General features: G+C 41.7%; 1 protein-coding gene across 3 annotated transcripts in view; it reads left to right on the top strand.

Moving 5' to 3' along the window:
* The window catches only part of reck (reversion-inducing-cysteine-rich protein with kazal motifs), a 194,833-nt gene that overhangs the window by 121,491 nt on the left and 54,328 nt on the right, over positions 1–19,014 (top strand). For all 3 annotated transcript variants that reach the window (XM_070890511.1, XM_070890515.1, XM_070890505.1), the window contains 3 exons: positions 2,684–2,893; positions 9,855–9,991; positions 10,958–11,098. In XM_070890511.1, the coding sequence (XP_070746612.1) occupies positions 2,684–2,893; positions 9,855–9,991; positions 10,958–11,098 (488 nt within the window). The remainder of the gene's footprint in view (positions 1–2,683; positions 2,894–9,854; positions 9,992–10,957; positions 11,099–19,014) is intronic.

Below are 19,014 nucleotides of genomic sequence, written 5' to 3'. Positions count from 1 at the left end.
CCAGAATGTATCAGTACCATTCAGTTAGCTCTGCTGAAGGAATAAATAACCAAAGGAGGGTGGGCCAATAAGACAATCTCATATTATAGAATGAAGAATGGCATAAATACATAACAAGTATTTCGCTTTGGTAGTTCCAGAGGAGAGTGAAGGAAGAACTACAGAAGTATCAGAAAAGCATGTCGAACAGTGATAGGGTCAGTAAGAAGAGAAACATTATTCAGTTTTTGATGATTTGCTTTGTTGAACACCTCCGCTCCATCCTCAAGTGTAGCCCTGACCGACTTGAGGCTCACCATCTTAACTTCTCCCTCTGACCTCTGTTTTTGGTCTCCTACAATTTTCCAAGGAAGCTCAATGCAAGCTTCAAGAACAGGATCTTCCTTCACCCTGACTCAGATGAAATTCCTGTCATAGCTTTATTTTTTTTGCCAAACAAATCTAAATCCAAATCAAAAAGGATGGTATCGTAATAACCACCCCAGTTGAAATTGGTGCCCCTGTTGTCGGAGGGGAAAAATTGGCCAATGTACCCATTCCAGATTGCTATTTGATGAGTGTTTCTGGAAAGTGCAAATGTGTGGATGTTGAACAAGAACTAGATCAGCCACATTCAAATAACCAGCCATTATTGACTGACTATGCTCACATATGAAGAGAGGCATCAAAGGGCTTTCAAGGGACATAGGGCCCAAGTTTCCGCCCCCTGTAAGATGCGCTGACTTTCTGGAATAAAAAGGGCGCCGAAAACTTACCTGCTAATTCTCCAAGCTCCTCAGGCCATCTTCAGGTTCGGCGTGGTGCAGCACAAGGGATGTGGGGCAGAGCCAGCGCCGGGACTTTTGCACATGCGCGCTAGAATGTGCACGCATGTGCAGTAGCTCCTCGCAGCCCGATGCTTTGCAGTTCAGCCTCCTGTTCAGCCCCCCCACGTTGAGCCTCCTATCGTCTGGTTTTTGGGTTCAGCCTGTATTGAATACTGTTGTGAGTAGTTTACTTCTCTGGCAATTTTTTTTGTGTATATGATGCTGTTTAGCATTGTGTTCTTAATAAGACTGGTTGTCTGGGCAGAAGCTAATGGCTTTATAACTTTGAATCTTGATCTTTGAAAAGTTTGGGGCAAATGTATTATTTAATGGATTTTGGTCTAGCTAATTGTCAAAGTGAACATATATTACTTGTAGCCAGAACCAAAATATTTGGCAGTTTATCCATTTATTATTTCATGCACACTATAATGGTAAACTGTCAATCTCAGGAAAACTTACGTAGAAATTATTGGAATACAGGCAATAATTTTGAATGAAAGTCTAGCTGTAACAAATCTACAGGGCTTCCTGTTCAGCCCCCCCCCCCCTTGCGTTCAGCCTCCCCCCCCCCCCCCATTCAGCCCCTCCTCTCTCTCCCCTCCCCACTTCTCTCCCCCCACCCCTCACTGTCAGAAACACAGAGACACTGACAGAGAGAGAGACACTGCCAGTCACACAGAGCAAGACATGGACAGAAACACAGAGGCTGACAGAAACACTTTCCCTTCACATAAAGATAGGACTATTTTTTATTTGTTATTGATTGGTTGCTTATTACTTTGGTCTTGGTGCTTTAGATGCAGGGTTCCTTCCATTTTTTATTTGTTAATTAGTTGCTTATTACTTTTTGTGCTTTGTTTAGTGCTTTAAATGTACTTATGCTTCTTTAATGTTGTTTTATCAACGCAAGAAGTTTTAGGCCATTTTAAGTGATGTGTTTAATGCTTTAGTCCTTTGTGTTTAATGCTTCCCCCCTCCCCGTCTCTGGCTGTGCCTGCACTGAAAACTCTAGGTAAGGTTTTTCAGAATTTACAAAAGTGGACACCCACTCCATTCTAAGTTAGTTTGGAGTAAGTTTTCACTGCCGAAACTTGCAAAACAGGCCTAAGTGGCTGGACACACCCCTTTTGGGAAAAAAAAGCTAAACTAAAACAAAACAAAACTAAACTACCTCACTAGAACTGGAGCAAACTAAATGCCGAAATTTCAATTTCTAAGATACTCCAAACTAAACTAGGAGCAACTCCACCCTAAACTTGGGTACATGGGGAGGAGAGTTGTTTTAAAAAGAAAGTAATTGCTCCACCGACACCTTTAATGAGACTGGGATTGCAAACATCCTCTGTGCCGTTATTTTAAGTTTCTAACCTGACCCCTTTTTAAATACACGTCGCTGAATACCTATTCTGTCTTCCCCTCTATGGATCCTGGCTTAAAAATGTCCAAATGGTAGTTTGATAGTGATATCCATTTTGACCTGAATCATTGTTTAATCCTGCTTAATAACAATTTGTCATCATCTAGAATGCACAAAATTACCACAAGCACCAAGAGCAGGAGTTGTTGTAATTGGTCTAGATTGTTAATTGTATTTTCTGCTTTTCTCCTATTTTCCTGGTCATTTGAAAAAAGAATTCTACTCTCATTTTGGTTGGTGAATTAAAAAAGTAGTCCTGCATTTATTTACAATCAAATGAGTAGCCTGGTGAATTCAGATGTTTCATCCGTACAACAGTGAGAATATCAGTAAAGGTGATAAAACAGTTCAGATTGTCATTGCAAATGTAAAAGGAACTAGTCAATGAAGCGATAATCACTGAAGTTAGTAATCTGCCATTCAATACAAACAGCAAGTGAAATTTTATGTTGTTTAGACCTACAGAATTGTTCCGAAGTTGCAATGCTCAGTCGGACCAAGGAGCCAAGAATGACATGAAACTTTGGGAGAAAGGGACCATAAAGATGCCATTTATGAACATACCTGTGCAAAATATTAAGACCTGTCAGCCAGAAATGTGGAAAGCAGTTGCCTGTTCATTACAAATCAAGCCATGCCACAGCAAGTCTGGAGGAAGTATCTGCAAGTAAGTTCTATTTTACTGTGGCATCAAGGCTATGGTTAGCCACTCCAATATAGGGTGTGTTTATTCATGGATTTTATGTATTCCTTATTTCCCTTGCACTTTGTATGTTTTTACCATGTTGAAGCAGTTGTATGCAATGTGAATTTACTATACACTCATTTTGTTGTGAAGGGACAGTTTAAAAATGTAATCACCTTTTTGATATTAAAATAATTGAGCAATGAGTTGCCTAATCAAGCTTTTCTCACCTCATACTATCTGCCTTTCACATCATAAGGAACAGCACACAGTAGTGTTGTTGCTTCAGTTGCTGTAGCGCACACTGCTTGGAAAAACAAATAAGGTAGGAGGGCACAGGAGACTGCAGTGTGGTACCTTGCCCGCCTGCAAAGCGGTGTCTCTTGTGGAGTAACAAGGATTCTGTCACTTCCAATTAAAAACAAAAATTGAATTACTTATTTTTAATTGGCGAGGTGTTGAGAGCAAAAATTGTAACATTACTCCATACAATGTGACGTTAAGACTTGCATCTTTCCCAGACAGAAGAGATATTTTGATACTGATAATCTTGGTATTGTGACTCTGAATACTTGCAGGTAAAATTTCAGTATTTTTTGTTCTCATGGAACGACCTTTTTTCTTGATTGTTTACTCGCAGTTCCTGTAAATGGGCGCTGTCCCCTACAATCTGGAAACCTGTAGCTTTTCTAGTTTCTGTTTTCACAGAGGTGTGTATTTGAGAGATTATCAATGACCCTATTTGCGGCAATCAATTACTGGATTTAACGCAGGCGTGTGCCAAATTACCAAACTTTCTTTAGATTGTCAGATGTTACCATACAGACCAGATGCTTACAGACTAAAGGATCTATTATATTTAGTTACAATTAAATAGTAGTTTAAGGAACGAGGAACCGACAAGGTGGGCAAAAACTAAGAACGCTGCTGAGTGCTGAGGCTCCTAAGTAGTTCACTATAATAGAGGAGGTTTCACAAGTCGCCAAGGATAAGGGAGGAAAGGACAAACCAGATATCGCTTGAGAGGAGAAGGGAATAGTGAGACTTACCTTAGAGGGAACAAGAAGGGGACTAACAAGAGCCGGTCTCCAGTCGTCTTGGGTAATCCTTTCCACTGGACCAAGACCTAGCTCTGTCAAGCCCGTGTGGTGGCTGGTGTGCAACGGACACCACACGTTAAAAAAATCCAAGCACAGGCATCTTCCACCCTCCAAGATGTAGTTCGGGATCTTTGCTCCTTCAAGGCGCTTCTTAAAACCTACCTTTTTGACCAAGCTTTTGGTCACCTGCCCTTTATGTGGCTCGGTGTCATTTTTTGTCTCATAATACTCCTGTGAAGTGCCTTGGGATGTTTCGCTACGTTAAAGGTGCTATATAAATACAAGTTGCTGTTGTTGTTGAAAGATACAGTAATGGATTATGAGACACAAAATTTGACACCGAGCCACATAAAGGGCAGGTGACCAAAAGCTTGGTCAAAAAGGTAGGTTTTAAGAAGCGTCTTGAAGGAGGAAAGAGACGTAGCGAGGTGGAGAGGTTTAGGCAGAGCTTGTTGATTTATGCAAGTTTAAACATCTTAGCCTAACATCGGTCATTGGGAAAATGCTGGGTGGATAAAAGGGAACCGGTAGATGTCGTGTATTTGGATTTCCAGACGGCATTCAATAAGGTGCCACATAAGTTGTTAATTGATAAAATAATGGAGCAATAGGAAATATTTAAGTGTGAGATTAGTACAGCATAGCCAGTAACTTGATATGTTTCAGCATCAACCCATTGAAGCCTGCTTTGGTTAGTCCAGTTACAGTCTCCTCCTCGTCACCCCCTGGTCAGTACCAGATTGCTTAGTTTTAACGTTTCATTTGAAGTATCCTGGATCGTTCCCAGTGATTTATCCTCTTCTCTCCTCTACCTTTCCCCCCCAGCCTCCTAGTGGACAGGATCCAGGTACAGCATTACATCAGTCCCTAGGACTTGTGCCAGCTGCCATTTGTGGTGATGATGCAAGTTTTCTCATGACTCCTCTTGCAGTGGTCATAAACATTATCTTGAAAAAAGGATGATTGATCTGGAGTAATCCAGTATAATAAGTTAGCAATTTGGAGTTGACTGTTCATGTGGATTGTGACTGCCCATTTTAAGCCAGAGATTGACACATCCTTTACACCAGTTAAGAAAGAACATGCAATTATATAGCACCATTCACGACCATAGGACGTCCCAAAGCGCTTTGCAATCAATGAAGTGGAAGCACTGTTGTAATATAGGAAATGCGGCAGCCAATTTGCACTCAACAAGCTCCCACAAACAGCAAATGACCAAATAAGCTGCTGTCCTTGGGATATTTTACCTTGTTAAATGCGCTATATAAATACAAGTTGTTGTTGTTGTTGTTGTTTAGTAATGTTAGTTGAAGTACTTTTTGAAGTGTAGTCACTGTTGTAATGTAGGAAATGTGGCAGCCAATTCGCGCACAGCAAGTTCCCACAAACAGCAATACGATAATTACCAGATAATCAGTTTTAGTGATGTTGATTGAGGGATAAATATTGGCCAGGACACCGGGGAGAACTCCCCTGTTCTTCTGAAAATAATGCTATGGGATCTTTTACATCGACCTGAGATGGCAGGCAGGGCCTCAGTTTAACATTTCATCGGAAAGACGTGTAAACATCTGTAGTCTCCCCTGTATATTGAGACGAGTGGAATAGTCTCAGTGATACAAAGACTGCACGCGCAGTCAATTCATGTGCTTACTGTTGGATGGTTGGACAAGTCCCTTTGCGTGTCACTGACTTACAGCAGTATTTATCTCTCGGTAAGTTTTTTTCTGATCCAGCCCTATTCGCTTCCACTTTCATAAACCACTATTAACTATTAAACAAAATAGTGGGAGTTATAACTTCTCTTATGGGGCAATAAAACCTGAATTGTGGTTTGTGGAATTCCACACATTGCATGGGCCATGGTAGTGCGAGCCTTCCTTTAAACCCTGTTGTAATGAAGCCACTTCGGCACACACTCTGTAATCAACATTGCCTCTAGCACAAAGGGAGATCTGCTAAGTCTGACTAGGGGGAAGAAAACTCTAAATAGTGGAAATTAATAAAACTGAAGTTGCTGGTAATACACGACAGGGCCGGCAGCATTTGGAATGCAACAAGATTCTCTCATGTTTCAACTTGGATCCTTCCATTTAGGTATTGGGAAATAAAGAAGTTCCTTCTATGGTTGCTTTTATGTTCCTTTCTTGCTGGCTGCTGACGTTTGGTTCTCCTGCAGCTAGTGGCAGCCCTCAAGTTAACTTGCCAGGTACACTTGAGGTCAGCCACCGAGACACTAAGGCCAGCTATTGGCCAGTTTAATTTTTCTTTTAAAAACGGTATCTCGGCTAACGGCCTTGGCGGATCCAGTACGTTTACCTTGCAGTTGCTTCAGGCTGCACACGACCCTCGTATCGGGAGCCGGCAGGAACTAAAATGGCAAGAAACCAATATAAAAGCAGCTTCTTGGACTGAACCAAGTGCAGAGGGGAGGGGGAGTTCAATGGTTAAGAATGAGAGAAATAAAAACAATATGAAACATGAAATACGCCAATCCCTCATGAAAAGAAAAAAAGTCAGGATAATGCTTCAGCTGCTGAATCTTGATCAGAACTCGAAGATGGACAAACCACTTCATAGGACTAAACACAACCAAACAACAGGGGAAGGAACAGAAGGGCAGAAGTCAAGTCAGCCTGTTGCAGAGGAATATTGACCACCAAAACCATTTTGTTTGAATGAGGCAATAAAAAGGCAAAAGAACAGAAAGTTGTGAAAATAGTTGAGTAAGACATGGAGATGATGCACACAAAATAGAGATGAAGCAAACAGGCGAGAAAATTACCTCAGACCCGGAGCTTTATATTAATGGCCATGACGGACGGATAGGCCTAATCTGGGCACTTGTGTCCTTTGAGATACCGCCGGCTATTTGTGAGAATGTTGGGAAGGAGGAAAGAGGGGGGGCTGCCTTTGTCACTAAAGGATTGATGACAATGAGGTTGGGTGGGTAAAAGTCGTTCAGGGCCCTGTTTATTTCTCCATTTCTCTCATGTGCCATCCATCTCCGCCATTACTGTTACTGTTAATTCAAGTTGCTGGCTTTCACCGCAGCATTGGGGGATTTGGTATCGAAATAAGAGGGAAGTTCTGTTTCCGAAATGGAGGATGTGGACCTGGAATTTTAGTCTAGTCCGACCGAGTGCACAAAACAAGCCTGTAGTGAGCACTGTGCTTGTTGCTCCTGGTTCATTTACTGTTAAGCAAATGGTTGATGGAATGGAGCAGACCTTGGGCAGCAAATGGGCACATAATGTAAATTTAGGTTTAAAAAACACGAAATACTGGAAATACTCAACAGATCAGGCAGCATCTGTGGATAGAGAAACGGAGTTAATGTTTCAGGTCGATGATCTTTTGTCAGACCTGAAACGTTAATGCTATTTCTCTTTCCACAGATGCTGCCTGACCTGCTGAGTATTTCCAGCACTTTTTGTTTTTATTTCAGATTATCCATATTTGCAGTATTTTATTTTTGTAAATTTAGGACTTAATAAATTCTTCCTTACATAAGGTGTAATAGAGCCACTAATAACTAATTTTTATACAGAAAAAATATCTGTGTTACAGAAGCTCTGTGGAATTTTTATAGCATGGGAGGGGGGGCCTCTGAAGCAAAAGGTTGAGAACCCCTGCCATGGACATTTCAGCAGGTTCATGGTTGAGTCTCCTGAGAGGGCCCAAGTGAGCTTGCATCATTTTCAGGAAATGTGTCCGTTTGTAAATGAACCTCACAAACCAAAGTATATTGTGATTCTGCTGCCAAGGTAGCAGAAATAAAAAGAAAGAGATAAAAAGACGACTGCTCGAACCACCATTTTCTTTACAGCAGGGGGAATGTGTCTGTTGGTGTCTGAGGAGTGAGTGGAGGGCAGTTTGACATTTTGGGGTAAAGACCTTTTATCAGAGCTCAGTGTTGGCATTGGTGTTGTCCTATTTTCTTCTCCAGACCGGCTGACCCATTGTGTTTTGCCAACATTTTCTGTTTTAATTTCAGATTTGCATTTGCAACATTATTTTCACTATTTCCATATTTTTGTTTATTTCCTGTGTCTTCTCATCCTCCTCTTTGTACATTCTTTTGGCCTTTTTATGTCTTTCCACCACCTCACTGCTCTTTTATACCATCTAATAGTTTTCTACCAGGCAGTTTGCAGGTTATTTAACCCATTTAAATGCCTTTCTTCGACTGGTGTGTCTATTGATACTCCCCTCTTTCTCCACTCTGCTTATCTTTCTTTATCAAACCGTACAAAAATAGCTTCTCTTTTCGTGTTCAGTTCTGATGCAGGGTGCACATCATAAGCATCATAACATGTGATTTCTCTTTACAGATACTAACTGACTGTCTGTGTATTTCCAACACTTTCTGGCTTTTTTTTTTACCACCACCATTCCTTGATGGTCTGTCATTTTTGGGAATGTAATTTTGTGTGTGGCTCATTGTAGTGGAAATCCTTCACGTAATCAGGGCACGGGTAATGTTTATGGTCCTTGGAACTCCGGTATCTTGGCACCAGTCATTCCTTCTGAAAGTATTGGCACAAGGAGAGAGCCAGATACAGCATACAACCTTGAACGTTTTTGCTTGACATCATGGTTCTTGAACAGAGGACTTTAACAAAGCAGGGTTTCCAAAAGTCAGTGGTGATAACACTTGTATTCAGGAAGGTTTCAACTCAAAGGGTTTCGATGTAAAATAGAAGAGATTTGTGCTAAGAACATAATTACAGCCTATTGTGATACAATATCTATGGGGTTTTTTAATCTTAAAATGCTAAAAAAAAGAACCCTCTCTTGGCTCAGCTTTATTCTGCTGTTATTTTGCATTATTACTTGCATTTGACAGGAACATCTTATGGATCCAGGTTTTGAAAAGGTGTCTGGAAAAACTCGCGTCTTTTATTAACACATTAACTCCCACTTGGATTTAACTTTGATACTGTACAAGATAATGTAATTTTATTAGTTTGTGAAATCTTAAGATTCTTGCAATTAAAATTATAACTTTGATAACTTTTGTTTTGAAAAATGAATTACTTCGTGTGACAAACATGGCAGGCATTTGATATTCTTAGATCCCACAACTATCAACGATATGAATGACCAATTAATCTTTTGAGGGAGGAGTGTTGGCCAGATGAACTTCCAGCTCTTCTGATAGTGCCAATTGAACCACTGGTGCAGGCAGATGGATCTGGCTTTAATGTTTCAACTGAAGGATGGCACCTCTAACAATGCAGCACTTCCTCGGTGTCAGCCTGGATTTTGCACTCAAGCCCTGGAGTGGGCTTGAAGTTTCTGTTCTCATTATCCTTGCACTTACAACTTCCCTTTTCACATCACAGCTATTGATGCACTTGCTGATGGTGGCTGGTCTCACACCCACTAATGCGACAGCCTACACCATTGGAGTGAGGAAGTGCAGCAGCTGTTTACCATGCCAGGACCGCAGCTAGAATCACCTGCTATCTGTTTAGATTGATGATTACAATTGGTCTAGCTACTCTCCACTGCCTCCCCCCTTCCCCCAACTCAGTTTTATTGCAAGAAGCTAAACAGTTCTACAGTAGCATACTAAACAATCTAATGTAGGTTTGCTAATCTTTTGACAATTTATCTAGAAATAGAATTTGTTCAGATCATTTTACTCAGATGCATTCTGATGCAAAGAGTAGGGTTTACTCTTTATATCCGTGTACCTGACTGGTGGTACCATATCGCTGCTGCAGACATTCCAAAACTGCTCTAATTTATATACACGTTCAAATTTCTTTCAACGCAATATAATCTGACAGTTCGTCGAAGTTCATTTTACAAAACCTATGCTCCCTTTATAGGTCAGACTGCGTAGAAATTCTTACAAATTGTGGAGACCATAGTAAATTTCCAGCAGGCCAGACTGCCGAAACCATCTGCAATCTCTTATCCCCAATCGATGATTTCAAGAATTGCATCCCACTCAAAAAGTATCTTGGTATGTATACTGAAAAGAAATTTGATGATTTTGTTTATTTAGCATTTTTTGGAAAGCTAGTAGTAAGAAACTAAGAAACAACATGCAAGTGCTTTATGACATCCTTGGAACATCTCTTAAGTACTTCACAACCAGCAAATTACTTTTTGAAGTACAGTTACCGCTGTTTTGCAGGCAAATGCGGAAGCTATTTCTGTGCACAGCAAGTTCCTGCAAATAGTAAATGAGGTGAATGACCAGTTAACATATTTTGGTTGTGTTGATTAAGAGACTAATGCTGACCAGGACACCAGGAGAACTATGTGCTATTCGAATAATGCCATGGGATCTTTAATGTTATTGGAGGCAACAACAACAGCTTGCATTTATATAGTGTTTTAATATAGTAAAACGCCCCATGCACGTCACAGGAACATAAACACACAGAAATTGACAGGTGGATAAAAGCTTGATTGAAAGGTGGAAAGGTTTAGGTAAGGAAAGCAAGTACAGATATATAAATATTAATATTTGTTGGCAGGTTTTAAATATTGAAGAAATGTTGTGCAGGTTATCTTTCCAGTATTGAAATAGGCAAGCAGCTGTATCTCGAATATAACTTTGTGCAAGATGACACATTTAATTAATTCCTACATTACAACAGTGACTACATTTCAAAAGTACTTAATTGGCTGTTAAGTGCTTTGGGACATCCTGAGGCCCTGAAAGGTGTTAAATGAGTGCAAGTTCTTTCTATTTTTAATTAGAGGACCTCTGTGTAATGCAACTTAATTTGTTTATCCCAGGATAAAAAATGTGTTCGATAAAGAAATTCTGTTCTAATTGGGTTGAGTGATTTTTTTGTGTGTGTGTAAACCTGCCGGATACTTTAAAAACAAATTATTAATCTGGTAAGTTTTCCATGGGTTAAATAAGAACCCTTCAGAAGATATATTTCAGCCATTCTCCATTATGTATTTTTGACAGCTCCAAGCCCATTCCACAACATTAGTGCAGAGGTGATTCATCCATGCAACCCTAATGCCTGCCCCAATAACCACGTGTGTGAGGTAAATCGAAAGGGTTGCCAGGCAGGACAAGATTGTCTTCCCTACCTATGTGTCCCAGGTGAGTAATACAGTTATAAGTGTAAAGTTATTATGTTTGTTCTTAACCTCGAGTTTCTGTTTCACTCTTACAAAAATGCCTCAGAAACTAAGCATTGAAAGCTGTCCATGTCAATCTTTCTGATTCATTTGATGTGGTTTTTGCTGTTACATTGCTCCCGACTGCCAGTTTCCTTCATGACTCCCAATCCCTACATTGTGTCAATGTCAAAAGGTATTGATCACAGCTTGTTTTTTTTTGACTTTATGATCTTCCCAAAGGCTATTTTATCAGTTTTCATGGAAGGTGGATTACATACTCACTTAATAATATAGGGAGTCATTATTCGTCAAAAAATTATAAAAGCTTTACATATTAGAATCTAAGGACGGAAAATTGGAGGCACCACTATCCACTAAAGCGTTTTGCAGGAAATGATTATGAAGATACCCACAAAAGTCTTGATGGTTAGCTTATGATGGTCATAATTGTACTATTTAAAACGAGGACAAATGAGAAGTTGAATCTCTACAGTTTACAAAAATGATTAAGGTTTATCGAGGTATACAAATATTGGGCCTGAAATCCCGGTTCTGGGCTTGTCGCTGGAGCTCGTCTGGAAATAAGGAAAAATATCCGCACCTACCTTTTGCTCCTGCGCCCTCCAGCGATTCCGGTTGGAGGCCTCCTCTTCCTGCACACCGTAGCGTACTCACGTCTTGAAAATGTGGAAGGAGAAGCTGGAGTCACGTGGTACTGGACAGCCAATGAAGGTACAGTATTTTCATTCATAATAATGGGAACTCCATAAGTAGGAGTTATTATTATGAGTGAGAATCCCCAATAGCCAAAAACAAATTAAAAATTAAAAAAAACACCTTACATATTCATATTAATTTAAATTAAAGTTAATGAAATGTGTTAGAAAAATAAATATTTTTCCGATTGTTTTTTAAGTGTTGTAATTAGGGTTTAAAATAAACTTGCCTTAGTGGACAGGGTTCTTAACATAATAGAAACATAGAAAATAGGTGAAGGAATAGGCCATTTGGCCCTTCGAGCCTGCACCATAATTCAATATGATCATGGCCGATCATGCAACTTTAGTACCCCATTCCTGCTTTCTCTCCATACCTTTTGATCCCTTTAGCCGTAAGGGTCACATCTGATCTCCCTTTTGAATATATCTAACGAACTGGCCTCAACAACTTTCTGTGGTAGAGAATTCGATAGGTTCACAATTCTCTGTGAAAAAGTTTCTCTTCATCTCGGTCCTAAATGGCTTACCCCTTATCCTTAGACTGTGACCCCTGGTTCTGGACTTCCCCAACATCGGGAACATTCTTCCTGCATCTAACCTGTCCAATTCTGTCAGAATTTTATATGTTCCTATGAGATCCCCTCTCATTCTTCTAAACTTCAGTGAATATAAGCCGAGTCGATCCAGTCTTTCTTCATATGTCAGTCCTGCCATCCCAGAAATCAGTCTGGTGAACCTTCGCTGCACTCCCTCAATAGCAAGAACATCCTTCCTCAGATTAGGAGACCAAAAATGCACACAATACTCAAGTTGTTGTCTCACCAAGGCCCTGTACAATTGCAGTAAGACTTCCCTGCTCCTATACTCAAATCCCCTCGCTATGAAGGCTAACATGCCATTTGCCGCCTTCACCACCTGCTGTACCTGCATACCAACTTTCAATGACTGATGTACCATGACACCCAGGTCTCGTTGCACTGCCCCTTTTCCTAATCTATCACCATTCAGATAATATTCTGCCTCACTGTTTTTGCCACCAAAGTAGATAACCTCACATTTATCTACATTATATTGCATCTGCCATGTATTTGCCCACTCACCTAATCTGTCCAAGTCACCCTGCAGCCTCTTAGAATTCTTCTCACAGCTCACACTGCCACCCAGCTTAGTATCATCTACAAACTTGGAGATATTACATTCAATTCCTTCGCTCAAATCATTAATGTATATTGTAATGATTTAGGGCCCAGCACTGAACCTTGCAGTACCCCACTAGTCACTGCCTCCATTCGGAAAACGACCTGTTTATTCCTACTCTTCGCTTCCTGTCTGCCAACCAGTTCTCTATCCACGTCAATACATTACCCCCAATACCATGTGCTTTAATTTTGCACGTTAATTTCTTGTGTGGGACCTTGTCAAAAGCCTTTTGAAAGTCCAAATACACCACATCCACTGGTTCTCCCTTATCCACTCTACTAGTTACACCCTTAAAAAATTCTAGAAGATTTGTCAAGCATGATTTCCCTTTCATAAATCCATGCTGACTTGGACCGATCCGGTCACTGCTTTCCAAATGCGCTGCTATTACATCTTTAATAATTGTTTCCAACATTTTCCCCATTACCGATGTCAGGCTAACCGGTCTATAATTCCCTGTTTTCTCTCTCCCTCCTTTTTTAAAAAGTGGGGTTACATTAGCTACCCTCCAATCCATAGGAACTGATCCAGAGTCTATAGAATGTTGGAAAATGACGATCAATGCGTCCACTATTTCTAGGGCCACTTCCTTAAGTACTCTGGGATGCAGACTATCAGGCCCTGGGGACTTATCGGCCTTCAATCCCATCAATTTCCCTAACACAATCTCCTGACTAATAAGGATTTCCTTCAGTTCCTCCTTCTCGCTAGACCCTCGGTCCCCTAGTATTTCCGGAAGGTTATTTGTGTCTTCCTTAGTGAAGACAGAACCAAAGTATTTGTTCAATTAGTCTGCCATTTCTTTGTTCCCCATTATAAATTCACCTGATTCTGACTGCAGGGGACCTACATTAGTCTTCACTAATCGTTTTCTCTTCACATACCTATGGAAGCTTTTGCAGTCACTTTTTATGTTCCCTGCAAGTTTACTCTCATACTGTATTTTCCCCCTCCTAATTAAACCCTTTGTCCTCCTTTGCTGAATTCTAAATTTCTCCCAGTCATCAGGTTTGCTGCTTTTTCTGGCCAATTTATATGCCTCATCCTTGGATTGAACACGATCCCTAATTTCCCTTGTTAGCCACAGTTGAGCCACCTTCCCTGTTTTATTTTTATGCCAGACAGGGTGTACAATTGTTGTAGTTCATCCATGTGATATTTAAATGTCTGCCATTGCCTATCCACCGTCAACCCTTTTAGTATCATGCGCCAGTCTATCCTAGCCAATTCACGTCTCATACCATCGAAGTTACCTTTCTTTAAATTCAGGACCCTAGTCTCTGAATTAACTTTGTCACTCTCAATCTTAATGAAGAATTCTACCATATTATGGTCACTCTTCCCCAAGTGGCCACGCACAACAAGATTGCTAATTAATCCTCTCTCATTACACAAGACCCAGTCTAGGATGGCTTGCTCTCTAGTTGGTTCCTCGACATATTGGTCAAGAAAACCATCCCTGAAACACTCCAGGAAATCCTCCATCACTGTATTGGTTAGCCCAGTCAATATGTAGATTAAAGTCACCTATGATAACTGTTGTACCTTTATTGCACACATCCCTAATTTCCTGTTTGATGCCATCCCCAACCTCACTACCACTGTTTGGTGGTCTGTACACAACTCCCACCAGCGTTTTCTGCCCTTTGGTGTTCCGCAGCTCTACCCATACAGATTCCACATCATCTAAGCTAATGTCCTTCCTTACTATTGCGTTAATCTCCTCTTTAACCATCAATGCTACCTCACCTCCTTTTCCTTTCTGTCTATCCTTCCTGAATATTGAATACCCCTGGATGTTGAGTTCCCAGCCTTGGTCACCCTGGAGCCATGTCTCCGTAATCCCAATTACATCATATCCGTTAACAGCTATCTGCGCAGTTAATTCATCCACCTTATTACGAATGCTCCTCGCATTGAGACACACCGCCTTCGGGCTTTTTTTTTTTAACACTCTTTGTCCGTTTAGAATTATGCTGTAATGTGGCCCTTTTTGTTTTTTGCCTTTGATTTCTCTGCTTTCCACCTTTCCTTATCTCCTTTCTACATCCCCTGCCATATTAGTTTAACCCCTCCCCAACAGCACTAGCAAACACTCCCCCTAGGAGTTGCACCTCCTCTTTTCCTAATCTGCCGTCATTCAGATAATATTTTGCCTTCGTGTTTTTGCCCCCAAAGTGGATAACCTCACATTTATCGACATTATACTGCATCAGCCACGCGTTTGTCCACTCACCAACCTGTCCAAGTCACCCTGCAGCCTCTTAGCGTCCTCCTCACAATGTGCATGCACCAAAAACCGGCTTTTCCGATCTGTCAAGTTTTAGCTTGACGGATCCTCCACATCCCTGCAGCCAGGACATTCGCATGGGCAAGATTGCGCTATTTGCCCATGTCTTGCCTAGCGAATGTCCTTAAAACGCTTGCGCCGACTAAAAGCCAGGCATAACCTATTTTTACCAGCGTAAGAGTTTTAAAACATGTAAGGAATATATAAAAATAAAATTTAAAAACATAGTCCGAGGAGCCAGGATCGCAAGAGGAGCGGTGCGGGAGGATAAAGGGCGGTGGCAGCGAGTCGGAGTGGCGGCAGTCCGAGGGGCCAGCTAGTGCTGGTGCAGTGACCGAAGGTAAAACAAAGAAGTAAAAAGAAATCGAAGTGTGGCGTCACAGCCAAGCGGGTAAGTGATTGGCTGGTCGACTGGTGAGTATTTAATCTTTTTCTTTTTATTTCTGATAAGTAGGTAATCTTTGGCATTGGTGCCAAATTAAGTTAATTTAAGGGTTAAGTCATAGCAGGAGAGCCCAGACCCGTGTCATGCTCCTCCTGTGCTATGTGGGAAGTCATGGACGCTCCCAGTGTCCCTGATTGCTATGTGTGCAGGAAGTGTGTCCAGCTGCAGCTCTTGACAGATCGCATTGCGACACTGGAGCTGCACATGGATTCACTCTGGAGCATCCGCGATGCTGAGGATGTCATGAATAGCAGGTTTAGTGAGTTGGTCACAACACAGGTAAAGACTACTCAGGCAGATAGGGAACGGGTGACCATCAGGCTGAGCAGGAGTAGGAAGGTAGTGCAGGGGTCCCCTGCGGTCATCTCCCTCCAAAACAAATATACCATTTTGGATACAGTTGGGGGAGATGACTCATCAGGGGAAGGCAGCAGCAGCCAAGTTCATGGCACCATGGGTGGCTCTGCTGCACAGGAGAGCAGGAAAAAGAGTGGGAGAGCTATAATGGTAGAGGATTCTATTGTAAGGAGAATAGACAGGCATTCCTGCGGCCGCATTCGAGACTCCAGGATGGTATATTGCCTCCCTGGTGCAAGGGTCAAGGATGTCTCGGAACGGCTGCAGGGCATTTTGGAGGGGGAGGGTGAACAGCCAGTTGTCGTGGTGCATATAGATACCAACGCTATACATAAAAAATGGGATGAGGTCCTACAAGCTGAATTTAGGGAGCTAGGAGTTAAATTAAAAAGTAGGGCCTCAAAGGTAGTAATCTCAGGATTGCTACCACTGCCACGTGCTAGTCAGAGTAGAAATAGCAGGATAGCTAAGATGAATACGTGGCTTGAGGAATGATGCAAGAGGGGGGATTCAAATTCCTGGGACATTGGAACCGGTTCTGGGGGAGTTGGGGGCAGTACAAACTGGACGGTTTGCACCTGGGTGTCATGGTTCATCAGTCATTGAAAGTTGGCAAGCAGGTACAGCAGGCGGTGAAGAAGGCAAATGGCATGTTAGCCTTCATAGCTAGGGGATTTGAGTATAGGAGCAGGGAGGTCTTACTGCAGTTGTACAGGGCCTTGGTGAGACCTCACCTGGAATATTGTGTTCAGTTTTGGTCCCCTAATTTGAGGAAGGATGTATTTGCTATTGAGGGAGTGCAGCGAAGGTTCACCTGACAAGGGATGGCAAGACTGACACATGAGGAGAGACTGGATCAACTGGGCCTTTATACATTGGAGTTTAGAAGGATGAGAGAGGATGTCATAGAAATGTATAAGATTCTGACGGGACTGGACAGGTTCGATGCGGGAAGAATGTTCCCGATGTTGAGGAAGTCCAGAACCAGGGGACACAGTCTTAGGATAAGGGGTAGGCCATTTAGGACTGAGATGAGGAGAAACTTCTTCACTCAGAGTTGTTGACCTGTGGAATTCCCTGCTGCAGAGAGTTGTTGATGCCAGTTCATTGGATATATTCAAAAGGGAGTTAGATATGGCCCTTATGGCTAAAGGGATCAAGGGGTATGGAGAGAAAGCAGGAAAGGGGTACTGAGTGAATGATCAGCCATGATCTTATTGAATGGTGGTGCAGACTCGAAGGGCCGAATGGCCTACACCTGCACCTATTTTCTATGAGCTTCAATGGGAGAGTTCGGCTGCTAGGTGAATTAGCTTCAATGGGAGAGTTAGTCTAGCTTTCATTGTGTCCAGTGCATTCAGCCACTTCTTAATGCCATAAGGAGTGAACAGAATTAGTCAGCTGCTTTTAGTTTTGGTTCCTATTATTTATATAAAGGATAAAGGCATCAAAAATAAGCTCTCCAATTTGTAGATTGGAGGTAGAGCAAACCAAGTCCACCTTTTATGTTTCCTCCTGTTATTAATATCTTTCGACTTGCTTGATGTCTCCTCAACCAATCAGTACCCAAATTAAGTTGGGCCCATGCCTTTGATCTTAGCCTGTAAATCTTCTACAAAGAGGCTAGGAGTATCGCTCAGAAGCAGGGAAGCCTTTCACCCCTAAAGTGACTTCTTTTCTGGGCCCTACCTCCTTCTGCCAGCTCTGTGCTATGATTGTCATCTTAGTGACCAGTGCCATCCACCTCAGAATATAGGTCTTCTACCAGCTTCACCTTGAAATGCTCTCCAAAACAACCTCTTCTCCCATTGAGGTATCCGGCCCTTCTATCGATGACCGCCTGGATGCCTCGAACCTCAGGTTCCTGTCGTAAGTTTCGAAGAATGTATCAGTAGTAAAAATGATACAGTTTCCCTTCTGGGTCGGTAAAGATGTATTTCAGGTTCCAGGGTTCACATTCTAGCACTTCCTGCATGCAGCCTTTCTATCTGTCATTCTTTTTATGATCTGAAACAAATCATGTTCTGCACCTCAAAGGTTGAAATTGTGACTGTCCATTCTCAACTTCTCTGACCTCTGAGTCACTGAGAGATGCCTGGAGATCCCCTTTTCTGTTCATAGTCCCTCCTCTGCCAGGTCAGTAACTTCAGTTATGAGGTCTATCACTGGGGGGTGGGGGGCTCATAGTGGGGCAGCGGCATGTGTGTAAAACCACACAATTGCCACCCGCTCCTGGGCTCTTCACTCTTTAAGCTCATCTCCATTTTAATTTTTAATATTTTTGTTGTCAAATCATTTTTTTTAAATGTAATTATATAAATGGGGAAGAGAGAGAAGGGAAGATTTTCATCACCACCTCCTGGAAACCATATATGTCTGAGGAGAGAGTAGGAATCAGACTTTCCAGGTGCCCATTGTCACGAATGCTGATTCTCCCTATTTTAAGTTGAATAATTCTTCTGTTGTGCAAAGTGTCCTTTTCTAGTGCTTTCCTCTTAAAATCAGTTGGAGCCAAATCCATCTGCTCCTTATCCTCATCTCGTTTTTCATTTTTACTTGATGTCTCCTTGACCATTCGATCCTTCAATAATTTTAAAACCATTTTTCCCTGAGTGGTCAGTGTCACTGTTCTCTTAATTCCTCACATCTTTAACCAGTGCCTTTGGGGAGCAACGTATTCATTTATGCAATGCTCCTGAGACCCAGTAGTTTTGAAGGATTTTTGTTTTGTAACTTGTAACCACATGGCCCGTGCCATTTTCCCCCCCCCCCCCCCCCCCCACACCCATACTATCAGCATGCTTTTGGCTGACCAATGCAAGATACTTAGCTATGGAAGTCTTCACTTTGAATAATATTGGGAATGTGAATGAAACTGCCAAAGG

Source organism: Pristiophorus japonicus, chromosome 1, assembly GCF_044704955.1.
Source record: "Pristiophorus japonicus isolate sPriJap1 chromosome 1, sPriJap1.hap1, whole genome shotgun sequence".
Classification (NCBI taxonomy): Eukaryota; Metazoa; Chordata; class Chondrichthyes; family Pristiophoridae; genus Pristiophorus; species Pristiophorus japonicus.
Note: the sequence above shows the minus strand (reverse complement) of the source record. Positions and strands in the feature narration are given on the sequence as shown.